At 37.8% G+C, this 12,558-nt stretch overlaps 1 protein-coding gene across 1 annotated transcript; it reads right to left on the reverse strand.

Annotated features, from left to right (window-relative positions):
• Nucleotides 1–1,585: 1,585 nt before the first annotated feature.
• Nucleotides 1,586–4,501, reverse strand: LOC127257719 (uncharacterized). Its single transcript, XM_051284184.1, has 6 exons — nucleotides 3,849–4,501; nucleotides 3,635–3,764; nucleotides 2,238–2,354; nucleotides 1,956–2,165; nucleotides 1,825–1,879; nucleotides 1,586–1,677 (listed from the first exon to the last, which is right to left on the reverse strand). The coding sequence occupies exons 1-6, from the start codon at nucleotides 4,499–4,501 to the stop codon at nucleotides 1,586–1,588; spliced, it is 1,257 nt and encodes a 418-aa protein (XP_051140141.1).
• Between the last annotated feature and the right edge of the window lie 8,057 nt (nucleotides 4,502–12,558).

The raw sequence follows: 12,558 nt of genomic DNA on the forward strand, positions 1-12,558 counted from the left end.
GTTTGGAGTTTGGCATATGATCCTAAACTACCGGTAGACCTCACTAGTAGCTACTCCAATGAGTGGAACAACACCGAACCCGAATGATTAGACCAAATACGTCTCAACTGCAATGGGTCTAATCCCTGAATGACCGTGCGACTAAGTCACCCAGTTGTCCGACTACTATCGTCCACTATCGCCAAAGTGTTACGGTACATCGGGGTCGAATATCCTAACCCCAGATGATGCCCTCGCCTAGCACTACCGCACACGGCGACTAAACGATAGATCCATAAAACATACCCGATAAATCGTGCAATGTGTGCAGCATGTCAATAAGTGAATTTAATGAAAAGGGCTGGTGAGACGGCCCACCTATCCTCCTTTTTATAAATTCACCAACACGATCAAATACGTATATCAAATATCGTAAAACGAAGTTTCACACATGCATATACACACACATATATACATATATAGATGCACTGACCAAATGATTCCACATAATATCATATCAATATCAGAATCAGAATCACATGCAACATAAATACCTAATTTCTTAAAATTAGATTTAATTCCCTACTGCTTACCTCCTACCGATACTTTCTGGATTTTATAACTTCATCCAAATCTCCTCTAACGTACACCTGTCCCATTATTTACTCAAATCAGATGAGCTTTATGCTTATTCTCAGGAGCTACCTGCTTATTCAAAAGCTAATTTCTATAATTAACTCGTCGGGCTCCAAACTTTTATATTTAGTAGAATATGATATTCTAGCTATAAAATCCTTCTACCTCATAATATTTATATTGCCCGATTATTAAATAAAAATACGCAAAGGTATGAACAAGCAGGCAGGTGCAATATACTGCCGTTTTTTATTCGACTTGGATTGGTACGAAATTCTCAAAATATAACGTCGGCGCTACGAATAGGCTATTAGCTAAAGAAATTCATCGATTAAATAGCTAAATAGCCAATTTTGAATTTTTGAAGAATTTCTAATTTAATATTCCCAATATTGAAATTCATATTAAAATCCATAATTAAATTCTACGTATAACAAGGAATACAATACCGAAGTCGGAATCGAAATCGAATGGCTAAATCTTTTTCTTTCTTCTTTTCTTTTTCTCCTTTCTTCTCCTTCACGTTTCTTCCTCTGCCTTCCTTCGCTTCGCAGGTAAGTTTGCTTGTTTTATATATATAATTATATTATTATTATATATATATATTATATACATTATATTATATTATATTATATTATATTATTATTATTAGTGTTATTATTATTATAAATATTATCTTCATCATCATTACTTTTATTATTATATTATTATTATATATTTTATATTTATATTTATCGATATTTATCCATTTAACAGTCTATTTAATTATAACTAATATACAAAATTGGAATATAATTTATCCCAAAATATTAATTTCTTGATTCCATTACTATTGTTAAATATTTATTTGCTATAATAATATTATTTTATACATTCCGAAATCGGGGCATTACATCCCGACTCCAACATAGGTTGAACCAATAGGGTTATTGCAACTTGGACTAGCGCCGAAAGGTCAGCCAGTTCTAAGTCAGCAAAATCCAAATTGGCGCATCGTTCCACAATGGTTCTGACGGGAGTCGGGAGGTTTATTCGGGTCAAAATGTTCATCTCCTGAGCAGCCTGAACCAGAATAAGATTAGCAAGCTAAGCGATATGGTAAAATTTTTGAGAGATAAGGTTGGAAGGTTACTTGATTCAGGGCAGCCGTAGCCTCAGAAGGGGCCATAAGTTGGAAAATTGAGGGATTGACTGGTCGAATAGTTGGACCAGCAACTGATTCATCCCCTGGTGGAAGATGTTGGGCGTCTGCTAATTCCATACCCTGAACAAAAGACAAAAATTTTCAGCACCGTTGGATGGGCGAAAATTAAATTAAATGGATAAGAAAGGGTACCAACCGGATCCAGCGGGGCAAAATTAACGGAGGCTTCACCCGACTTTGAAGAGGAAATTTCCTCTACATCATGGGGTGGTTGGTCTGGTTGGATTGGTTCGGGTTGGACTGGTTCGGGAGCGGCAAGAGGAACCTCATCAACTTGCTGAACAAGCAGGTCGGGTAAAGCCACGACCTGGTCGGGTTCGGGTAATACCACATCTTCAATGGGTGCCTGATCCAAATAGGTTTTAGGTATCAGGAGTTTTATCAAAAGGACAACATTGAAAGAAGGTTTAGCGCTTACTTGTTGTGGTTCTGCAACTTGGTCGGGGAGGACAACAGGTTGGTCGGGCATCACTGCGACCATATCCGACGCTGGGGGAGGAAGTAGCCTTCCCATCGATTCGTCTGGTCGGTGTGCCTACAATAAAAGGTTTGAAGTTATTGTTTAAAATTAATATTTTGTTGGTCTAAGGAATGTCAGAAACCATTTTTACCTCTGATTGTCTGGGAGTCGGTTGTGTGGTGATCGGGACTATAGCTAGTTGTTCTGTGGTCCGGACCACAGATGGTTGTTCTTTGGTCGGGACGGCAGTTGATCGGAACGAAGATAGATTAATGGGAAGTTGTGCCTCGGGTGATTGATGATCAGTCGGTTGAGACATGGTCGGGCCAGTGGTCGGGAGCATTGAAGGATCTTCTGAAATAGACATATTGGAGTTAAAAAAAAAGGGGGCCGTACGAAAATGACATAGTGAAAGGAACAAAACTTACCAAATTGTTGCCTTAAATACTTTGGCATCCCACTAGTATCTATTGGCAGAGATGCCAAGTATTCCTCGATGGCCTGCCTATCGATAGCAGGAGTGGCCTTTGCTTTTTGTCTTTTTGTCTTTTTGCTCCCGACCCACTTGCCACAAGTACTTGCCTTTTCCTTCCTCTGACTGCCAGTCGGGGAGAGCCAAGAGCCAGAGCTGGGGGTGGAGCAAGTTTCCCGACCAGTTGATCAGTCGAAGGGACAAGTAAAGACCAAGTGGCCGACCACCAGGCGGGAAAATTTTCAGTTGTCGAAGGTTTTCGGCAGAAAGGGAGATATGAATTTGAGGTGATATAGTTGGTGAGTTGAGAAATATAGGTCGGGATGAGTTCTGGAATTACCAGACCCTCGGGGCTTTGAAATATGAGGTGAGGACTGGCTAATGGTCCTGGTATGCCCTGACAGCAACCAAATTGCCTCGACAAAAATTGAGGTTGGTAATTTTAAGTGTAAAATGATCTACGATTTTTCTTATCCGACCTCCTACTAGAAAAAAGAGATCGGGGTTTCATCGCGGCGTCCCAGGAAAAAATGTAGGTCGGGTGAGGGATAGGATCTGGGCGAGTTAAAGGATAAGTTGGGTCAGGATAAAGAAAGAAAAGATCGGTCGAATACTGCATTAAGGTTGTGTATACAAAAAAACGGGAATTGTTCCGATCTTCGGTCAAAATTTGGGTCATTATAGAATCAGAGGATTTTAGACAAGAAGAATTCGGGGTTAATCTGGCTAAGGCATAGCCAATAGACCTGTAAGGATTGGGAGAAATTGGGAGGCGACCAAAAAAGGCAGAGGGGAAGTATAGACGGAGCCACAATTCCAGGAACCAAAATGGTCCTGAGGCTGCAGTGTCCGCCTTTTTAGTATCCGTAAGACGGGAACTTACTCGAGTTAAACCTTCAAAGAGGTTGGCTAAAAATAAGGTGCCTAATGAAGTGAAGTGACCACATGCCAAATGGATGGCTAGGTCAATGTGAGTAGAAAGGACAAGTTTCGAAGGGGAAAGAATGATATATCTGTGAAAGAAAAGAAGAAAGGAATTTAAGTTCAAACATTCAAACTTTGGATATACAAAAGAAATTAAAAGGAAAAAGATATACCTGCATAGCCAAAAAAGGAGAAAGGCAGTGTGCTCCAACTCAGAAACAGGGGTATCCTCCTTACCCTGATATTTGTTAGCAAAGTATGTCCATCCTCTTTCTCTTTCAGGAAGCTTGGCCAGGGCCCAACCTTGATGGTTGGAGGGAAGTTCTTGATTTCCAAGAGAAACTAGAACAGGGTCTTCGCCTGTGATCGGCAAATGCGCAATCACTGCTACATCCATTAAGGTCGGTCCCACAGGACCTGAAGGGAGGAAAAAGGCACCTGTTTGCGAATGCCAAAAGGCCGCCATGGCCATCAAAACTTTATCGTGTAGATAGAGGGGTTGCGTCGAAAGAAGGATAGCTTTATCGATCCCTTGGGTTTCCAATTGGTTTTCAAATTGGGGAAGGAGCCTCGCGTACCATTTCTGATAAGCATCTTTTGGATCAGTCAAGTGAGTCTTGATACTGTCCAGAAGGCGCTCTGGTTTGAACGCTTCATTGTTAACGATAATGGGAGAAACTTGCACAATAACAGAGCTCATCCGCTCAGCATCTGCAGTGGTAGTGCAATAAGGGCGTATCGTAGGGGTAAGAACCTTGGAAGTCACAAGGGGTACTGAGGGTTCGGTTCCGTCGAAAGGAAGTGCAGGAACGTATTGGTTAGCCATTTACGCGACGATGAGAAAGATAGAAAGGAAGTAAAAACGAAGGAGGAAGCTATATGAGAGCAGAAAGGGTTTTTTAGAATCGTGAATGCGTAACTTTGAGAAGATGAAGGTAGGGTTTAACATAAACCCTTTGATTTGACGCAGCGCAGTATGATGATCACACTGTAACCCTAAAACGTCACGTCTTCCGTAGTTCGAGGAGTGACGTTTCGGCGGGAGGAGGCAAGTTGTTGAGCACTAAAAATGATGGATAGGTTTTTAGGGAATGGGCCTGCCAAGATTAGGTTGTTCGAAACGTCTAATGGGCTTTTGAAAGTCCAGGTAGGATTGCAGTAACCGGGTCGGATGAGCTTAAAGTCAGATGTTAAGATCAAACCTGGTCGGGTAAATCTCCAAGGTCGGATGGATGATGAGATTGGACCTGGTCGGGACCAAATAGTTCAGATGTTAAAGTCGGACCTAGTCAGGACAAAGTCCAAGGGTCGGATGTAAGAAAGTCGGACGGATGATGAGATTGGACCTGGTCGGGACTAAATAGTTCAGATAGTGAAGTCGGACCTAGTCGGGACAAATTCCAATGGTCGGGCGTAAGAAGGTCGGAACATTGAAGTCGGACCAAGTTCAAAGGTCAGGTAGTAAAAATAGTTATCCTGCAGGTCGGGTAAAAAACAGTTTTTGATAGTGGAGGGTAGTTTCAACTGGCGAGCGGTTTTCAAAGGTCGGACGTGATAGGACGGTTCTCATACGTGTCGATAGAAGAGAACTTTTTGGGAGTTAACAGCGGTTATGGTAACCGACCGGATAGCGGTTCGAACCGTATCTTCAAGGGGTTATTTAAAGATTCCGTACTGTATAGAGGGGGCATCTTCAATCGACATCAAATTCAAGAAAATTATTTTTGGGGATCACCACTTTATTTTCCAGTTTTTATTTTTATCTTATTTTATTTTATGTATTCTACAGTGTTTAGAGGTTTCTAATTTCAGTCACTCATCTATCAAATTCGGGAATATTTCTCTATTTTCGAATTTTACTTTTTATTGTTGAAAAACGCATCAACACATGTATTTTGAAAAATAATTTGCATAATTATTCAATAGTTATTATCATTACAAAAATAGTAAATATAACTGTTATTGAAAAGTTATTATCATTACAAAAATAGTAAATATAATTGTTATTGAAAATATGCAATAGTAATTGATAAATATATTCAAATATTTTATCCTTTAGTTATATTTTTTTTTGGGTTCATTTGATCGTAATATATTTTTCATAGTTATTGTAGTAATAGTGATCATACATTAATAAAAAATATACTCCCCTCGTTCACCGCTTATTCATCCGTTTACTTTTTGCATGTAAATTTTAATAAATTAATATTATATTGACATATGTTACAATTGATATATATAAAGACTATTATACCCGTAAACATTTATGATACTAAAAGAGTAATGATAGTACACAAATTTTACATTAACCCAATCCACTAATTAAGTATCTAACATAATTAACTATTAAATATAATTATAGTAATAAATTAAGTGTTGCCAAAATCAAATAATTACTCCAAATCCATCCAGCACCGGCTCAAACAATTAATTACTCATTATCCATCCAAAATGTGTCCAGCCAATTTCCAAGTCACAAGATTGTAAAAAAACAAAATAAAAAAATACCACACAAATATTAAAAATTCCCCCCAACCAAAATATATTATCCTTCCCAACAACTCAAACACATCACACATCACGCCAGACTTAGAGATGAAACAATAAATTTGTATACAACTTCAAATTACTGTTTTGACATTTTACAATTTTCCTCAAAGCTGAAATAAAATTTTACAATCACTGCACAATTTAGATTCTTGGCTTACCATCAGACATCCTTAGTAATACAATTCTCAAAATTCAGATGAGAAAAGTCATCACACAACTTACATCAATTCAAACTTGAATAACATCCTCACTTACAACTAGAAGGGGTATATCATTGAACATACATTAGTTTTGAAAATTTAGTACAGTGATTGAAACAACAAAATATATGCTAATATGCCAAGGAGTAAAGTTCCCATCCGGCTACAACTATGCTTGAACATTTGATACTATTGTCTTAAGTATAACACTCAAAGTATCTCTTACATATAAATTTAATTGTGGGTAGAACATCTAATTTTGCATCTTAAACATCTAATACACACACACACATATATTGTTGGGAACAAACAAGGGAAGATAGAGAAAGACAAATAGCAAGACACGGGAATTTAACGTGGTTTGATCTCACAACGTACCTACATCCACGATCCCAAAACGGGATAATCCACTAAAATATTTATTAAAATTTATTTAAGGACAAAATTGTAAAACCCTCATCACAACAACTCACCAAATCTAAAGAAGTTTGTTCTCATGTCTTAAAATATGACTCAAGGGGGTCAATTTATAGGAGTCAATGCCCCCACGTCTTTATCTCACTTCCTATATGGGATATGGGAAGTTACATAACAAATCCTCCCTTTCCCATAGTCTCACATATTTCGACCATGTCAGAAAAACGAACTCTCTTCTCGATTTTCTGATTCTTCATATTATTGTTGCTATCCACATTTACTTGCAAGGCGCATCCATCTAGATAATAGATGTTGTTTTGTTTCTTCCTCCCTTGCATAATCCAGTTGTCACATTTGTACACTTTGTATAGATTTTTAGTGTCAACATATCTATGCCCATGTGAAACCAACTCGTCCAATGAAATAACATTAGCTCCAACAGTAGGCAAATACCTCAAATTAAAAATTGTTTTGACATTACCATTGTGGAGCTTCAAGCGAACTCTTCTAATACCTTCAATTCGCTGCTTCATCTTATTTCTCATATTGATATAGCCAAAATCTCCCTTTGTATGCAAAATATCAAATAAAGCTTGATCTTTACATATATGGACATCAATAGCATAATCCATCACCCAATTAGAATTCTCAACATGATTTGTATTTAAAAGAAGTAAATCACCTCCATAAATGACCTCGTTTGCGGAGTTCTCAGACTTACCCTTCAAATTTCTCAGACTTCTCAAGTCTTCTTTAAAAAGTCGACAGTGATTTTGAATGTGACCAAGCTCTCCACAATAATGGCACTCAATAGAGTTGTAATCTCTCGGCCGAATTTTCGATCTTCCACCACGGTCACTCTTCATTTTCCTCCCTCTTTCAGAACCCCCCACAGCTAGTATTTGACTCTCCTTTAAAGCGCCTTCATTTCCCATTATCTTGTCATTCTCCTTCAAAACCGTTATCGTCTCATTAAATTTCAATGTACTTTTTCCAACTAACATTGATTGCACCAACGGCTTGTAGGATTTGGGCAATGAAGCTAACAAGAGCAACGCTTGCTCTTCCTCTTTAATTTTCTTTTCTGCATCAGTCGACATACTAGCTCATGAAACTTGTTAGTATGGTCAATTATATTACCTCATTCCTCCAACTTTAAAGAGTATAGATCCATGTTCATAATTAGACAGTTAGTCAACGTCTTCGTGAAAAATTTACTCTCCAAAGTATCTCACAACCTCTTCGGAGATGTTTTCGTCAACACGGTAACCTTTATTTGCGGGGTGAGTGCCAATCAAATCGTGCTAACAGCCTTTTTTGAGATCATACTCCAATCACCTTCTTTCATACCTTCTGGCTTTACATCTTCCAAGGCAACATCAAGCCCTTACTGCACCAAATAGTTTTGAATTGTGCTTTGCCACATAGTAAAATCACTCTTTCCATCAAAGAGTGGAACCTCATATTTCAAAGTAGTGGACATAGTGCTTAATAACTCTCCAATAAATAAGCACTTCCAACAACCAAATAAATTGAGGCTAAAAAATAAAACCAGGAACTCAAATCAGGCAGAACCGACCTTTCTGGCATAAATCTGGTGTGTTGCCGGAACCTGTTGCGAAAGTGCAACCTGATTGCTAGTGTGCCGTCAACTTATCTCGAAACACCTCTTGCTCCTTCTCTCCTCCCTTCACCAAGACCTCGCTTAAAAATGACCTCGCTCTGATACCACTTGTTGGGAACACAAGAGAAGATAGAGAAAAACAAATAGTAAGACACGAGAATTTAACGTGGTTCGATCTCACAAAAGACCTACATCCACGATCCCAAAATGGGATAATCTACTAAAATATTTATTATTTTTTGCACGGAAAGAATTGTAAAACCCTCATCACAACAACTCAACAAATCTCAATTTCACGTTCTCTAGTTACTAAAGAAAAAAGCCTTATTGTCATGTCTTAAAATAGAACCCAAGGGGGTCAATTTATATGAGTCAATGCCCCACATTTTTATCACACTTCCTATGTGGGACATTGGAAGTTACACAACATATATATATAAACACGAATCTATCAACTATTCAAGAAAAAACAAAAGATACGAGTGAGCTACTGAATTGATAAATTCAAAATTTTGAAAATGTAAACAAACTTACCAGGTGGAGCTCAGACTTGGAGGAGGCGGGCGGTCGAATGGTGGAAGGAGAGGCGGGCAAAGGCAGTGCGACTTTCGTGCAAACTAGACAGGAATGGACGCCGGCGGCAGGACTGCGGGCTTGCAAAGGCAGTGCGACTATCGATTGAGGCGCGCAGTAGAGGAAAACAGTGGTAGTGCATGGTGGAGGAGGATGGCGGCGGTGGTCGTATACTGAGGGATGAGCGAGCTAGTGAGAGAGGAATGGGTCACGGGTTTGAGTGGCGTGCTGAAGTTGTGGGAAAGAATGAGTAAACGAGGGTTTTAGGAATAAGGAATGAAAATTTGAAATATATGAATTAATAATTTTATATATTATTTTACTTTTAATATTTATATATATATGTGATATTTTAAGTAGGAATTTAGGATTATTTTTTAATTGAAATTAAAATTTAGAATTCTTGTTAATTTGAAATTATTTTAAAATTATATTTATTTATATTTAATTCATATGTAAATTGAAATTAAAATTTGGAATCATTTTATTTATTTATAAATTATAATTTATATATAGTATTTATAATAAATATATTATTTAACGAATGATCGTGAACGAATAAAGCTCGGACTCGTTCGCTAATTAAACAAGTCTGTTTATGTTGTTTGACTTGACTCATTAACGCTCGCGAATAAGTTTTAACAAAGTCGGGTTCACGAATGGTTCGGTAAGTTTAACAGCTTTAGATTAGAGAGAGGATTGAGGGTTTAGAAGAAAGAGAAAGAAATAAAAGAATTGGAAAGAAGACTAACGGCGGCGGCGACCATCGATGCCCTAATTGAAGTTATAAAAATATTAATAACTTTGGCCGCCCTGCACACTATATATCCCGGTGCCAATTAATTTGGGCATCCTGTCGACTCCTGACCACTGACAGTCAATACTCGATCGATGATATCATATTTGATCCAAGCAAATGATGACTCAAATTCCTAGGCGTTCATCTACTTTGAACTTCATTTGAGTGTTACCTACTCTTTTATTTTCTAATTTTAATTTTAATTTTAATTTTATGGGATTACAAGGATTTTGATTTATTTTAGTTTAAATAATATTATGATATTATATTTTGTGAAAAAATAATATATTATTATTAAAAATTATACTAGTTGAATAATGATTTGTTTATTTCAAATAAAAAAAGACAAATCCACCATGAAAAAAGTATTGTGAGTTAGTATTTTGTATAGAAAATAAGCTATTTTTAATGCAATATTTTTAATAAATAATTAAATAAAAAAAAACTTTTAATAAATATGTGTTAAAGATTTAAAAGATATAGATAAACAAAAACAAATTTTGTATTAAAAAATATAACATAATGCTTTTATTTTTAATACATCAAATATCTATATATTTTTATTATTTTTTTTTTCTTAAAATTTCTCTAACATATTTAAGTAAAACCAAAATAATTGGAATAATCTTATTTATATTAATAATTGTACATTATAGTTTTAGTAATAAATACACCGGCTAATAAATATAATTCATGATCACAAGTCCAACCTCTGTACCATAGACCATCATTATGGACTATATTTTTACCTCTAAACTAAATAGTAAGTGAAATAAAACTGTATACAAACAATCTAGGGTTAGGTATTGATTCATCAGTTGAAACTCTAAAAATATATTTTAATTGACATATACCTACTATATTTTATTTTATCTTATAATTTCTTTGGTATACAATTTCTAAAATACTTTATAAAAAGATATTATTTTTCACAAAATATTAAATCCAATTCAATTAGTATTTATACAAAAGACAAATCAAACAAATATATACATACATAGCATAATATTTTGTTAACTTTTTTTTTCTTTTTTTTTCTTTCTTTATTACATATATTTAGAATTAAATATTATTGAATGTGATGTCTTTTATATATTGTTGATGTAATTTTTCAACAAAAATAAAGTAAAATTCAAAGATATAGAAAATATCCTTAAACTTGATTAATTAGTGCCTGAGATTAGGAATCTCTAAACACTGTATGGTACAGAAAATAAACTGGAAAATAAAAGACTGAAATTTAAAGTGGTGATCCCCAAATCTGACTTTGCTTTGTTGAGAAGTTGATTGAAGATGCCTTGCCAAATGATGATCCAAACCCTTAAATATTCCCTGGGAAACTGTACTGAAAACCGTCGCCCGAACGGTTACAACGTCTCCTTTCCAACCGTCTTCCAACCCTTCTCCTGCTGACACGTGTCCTCAGCGGACCAAAATTGTCACTATATTTCACTCTTTGAGCCGACCACAGACCTTCCGCCCTTTTGGCCCGACTGCCAATCTACAACCGTATTGGTCCGACTGCCAATCCTCCCGACTTGCAAACCATCTGACTTGTTTGGTTCAGCTACAAACCTCCCGACTAACAGACCATCCGACTTGTTGGTCCAGCCGCAGAGTCCCGACCTGAGGACCTCCCGACCTGTCCGACCTGAGGACTTTCCGTCCTGAGGACTTTTCGACCTGCAGACTTTCCGACCTGAGGACCTCCCGACCTGCGGACTTCCCGTCCTGATGACTTTCCGTCTTGAGGACCTCCCGACCTGAGGACCTTCCGACCTGAGGTCTTTCCGTCCTGAGGACCTCCCGACCTGTATTTTCCTTAGAAATAAACCTATTTTCCTTGAGTTCCCCACGGTGTCCTTCAGCCAGTTCAATCAACTCTATTTCCAGGCCCATTTTTCTTTTACCTTGGGCTTTTTAACCTAATTCTAAATTTCATACGTAACAACTTGCCCGCCGCCAAGGGACTTTCAAACGCCATTTATCAATCGTCGTTTGGAAGTTCATAAATTACAATCCTCTTGAAAAATTCCCTTAGCAACTGCACCAGTTACTGCAACACTCCTGATTAACTTCCCTTTCTTCAATACGAGCCTTTGTGAATCACAATCTCAACCACTCTAACCATGGCGAATCGATACATTCCTGCCCTTCCCTTCGACGGAACCCTCCCAGAGGGCCCGTTTTCAGCCTCGAAAGTACTAACTCCGACCATCCGACCATACTGCACTACTCCTGAAGACTCAAATCGGATGAGGGAAGTTTTGGAATCCCGAAATTCCTTGGCCGTCAACAACCCTACTTACCAAGCAGTTCGCATTCGAGACAGCATCAAAACCTATCTCACAGACCCAAAAGATCCTTATCGCTCTTGGTATCGACGGGTATCAGAACATTTCCAGGCCCAATGGCGATCTCAAAAAATCGACCAAGCGATTCTATTGTCCACCATGCCGATCAATCTGCACGAGAAGGTGCTCCTAGCCATGTCGGCCTTCTGGAATGCGGAAAATGGGACTTTTCTCTTACCGTCGGGCCCCTTTGGTCCGACCCTCATGGATGTGGCGATGATCGCTCATCTCCCAGTCGTGGGTGAAGACCCTGTGATGGGAGCCCTAGATGGGCAGGAGCCACCAGAAGACCATCTAGGGTGGTCTTTACAAGGCGTGAAGGAATGGGGCTGGACAAAGTTCGCGACCGACCAGCAAGGGGCTCCA

Source organism: Andrographis paniculata, unplaced genomic scaffold, assembly GCF_009805555.1.
Source record: "Andrographis paniculata isolate CXL003 unplaced genomic scaffold, ASM980555v1 Contig58END, whole genome shotgun sequence".
Taxonomy (NCBI): domain Eukaryota; kingdom Viridiplantae; phylum Streptophyta; class Magnoliopsida; order Lamiales; family Acanthaceae; genus Andrographis; species Andrographis paniculata.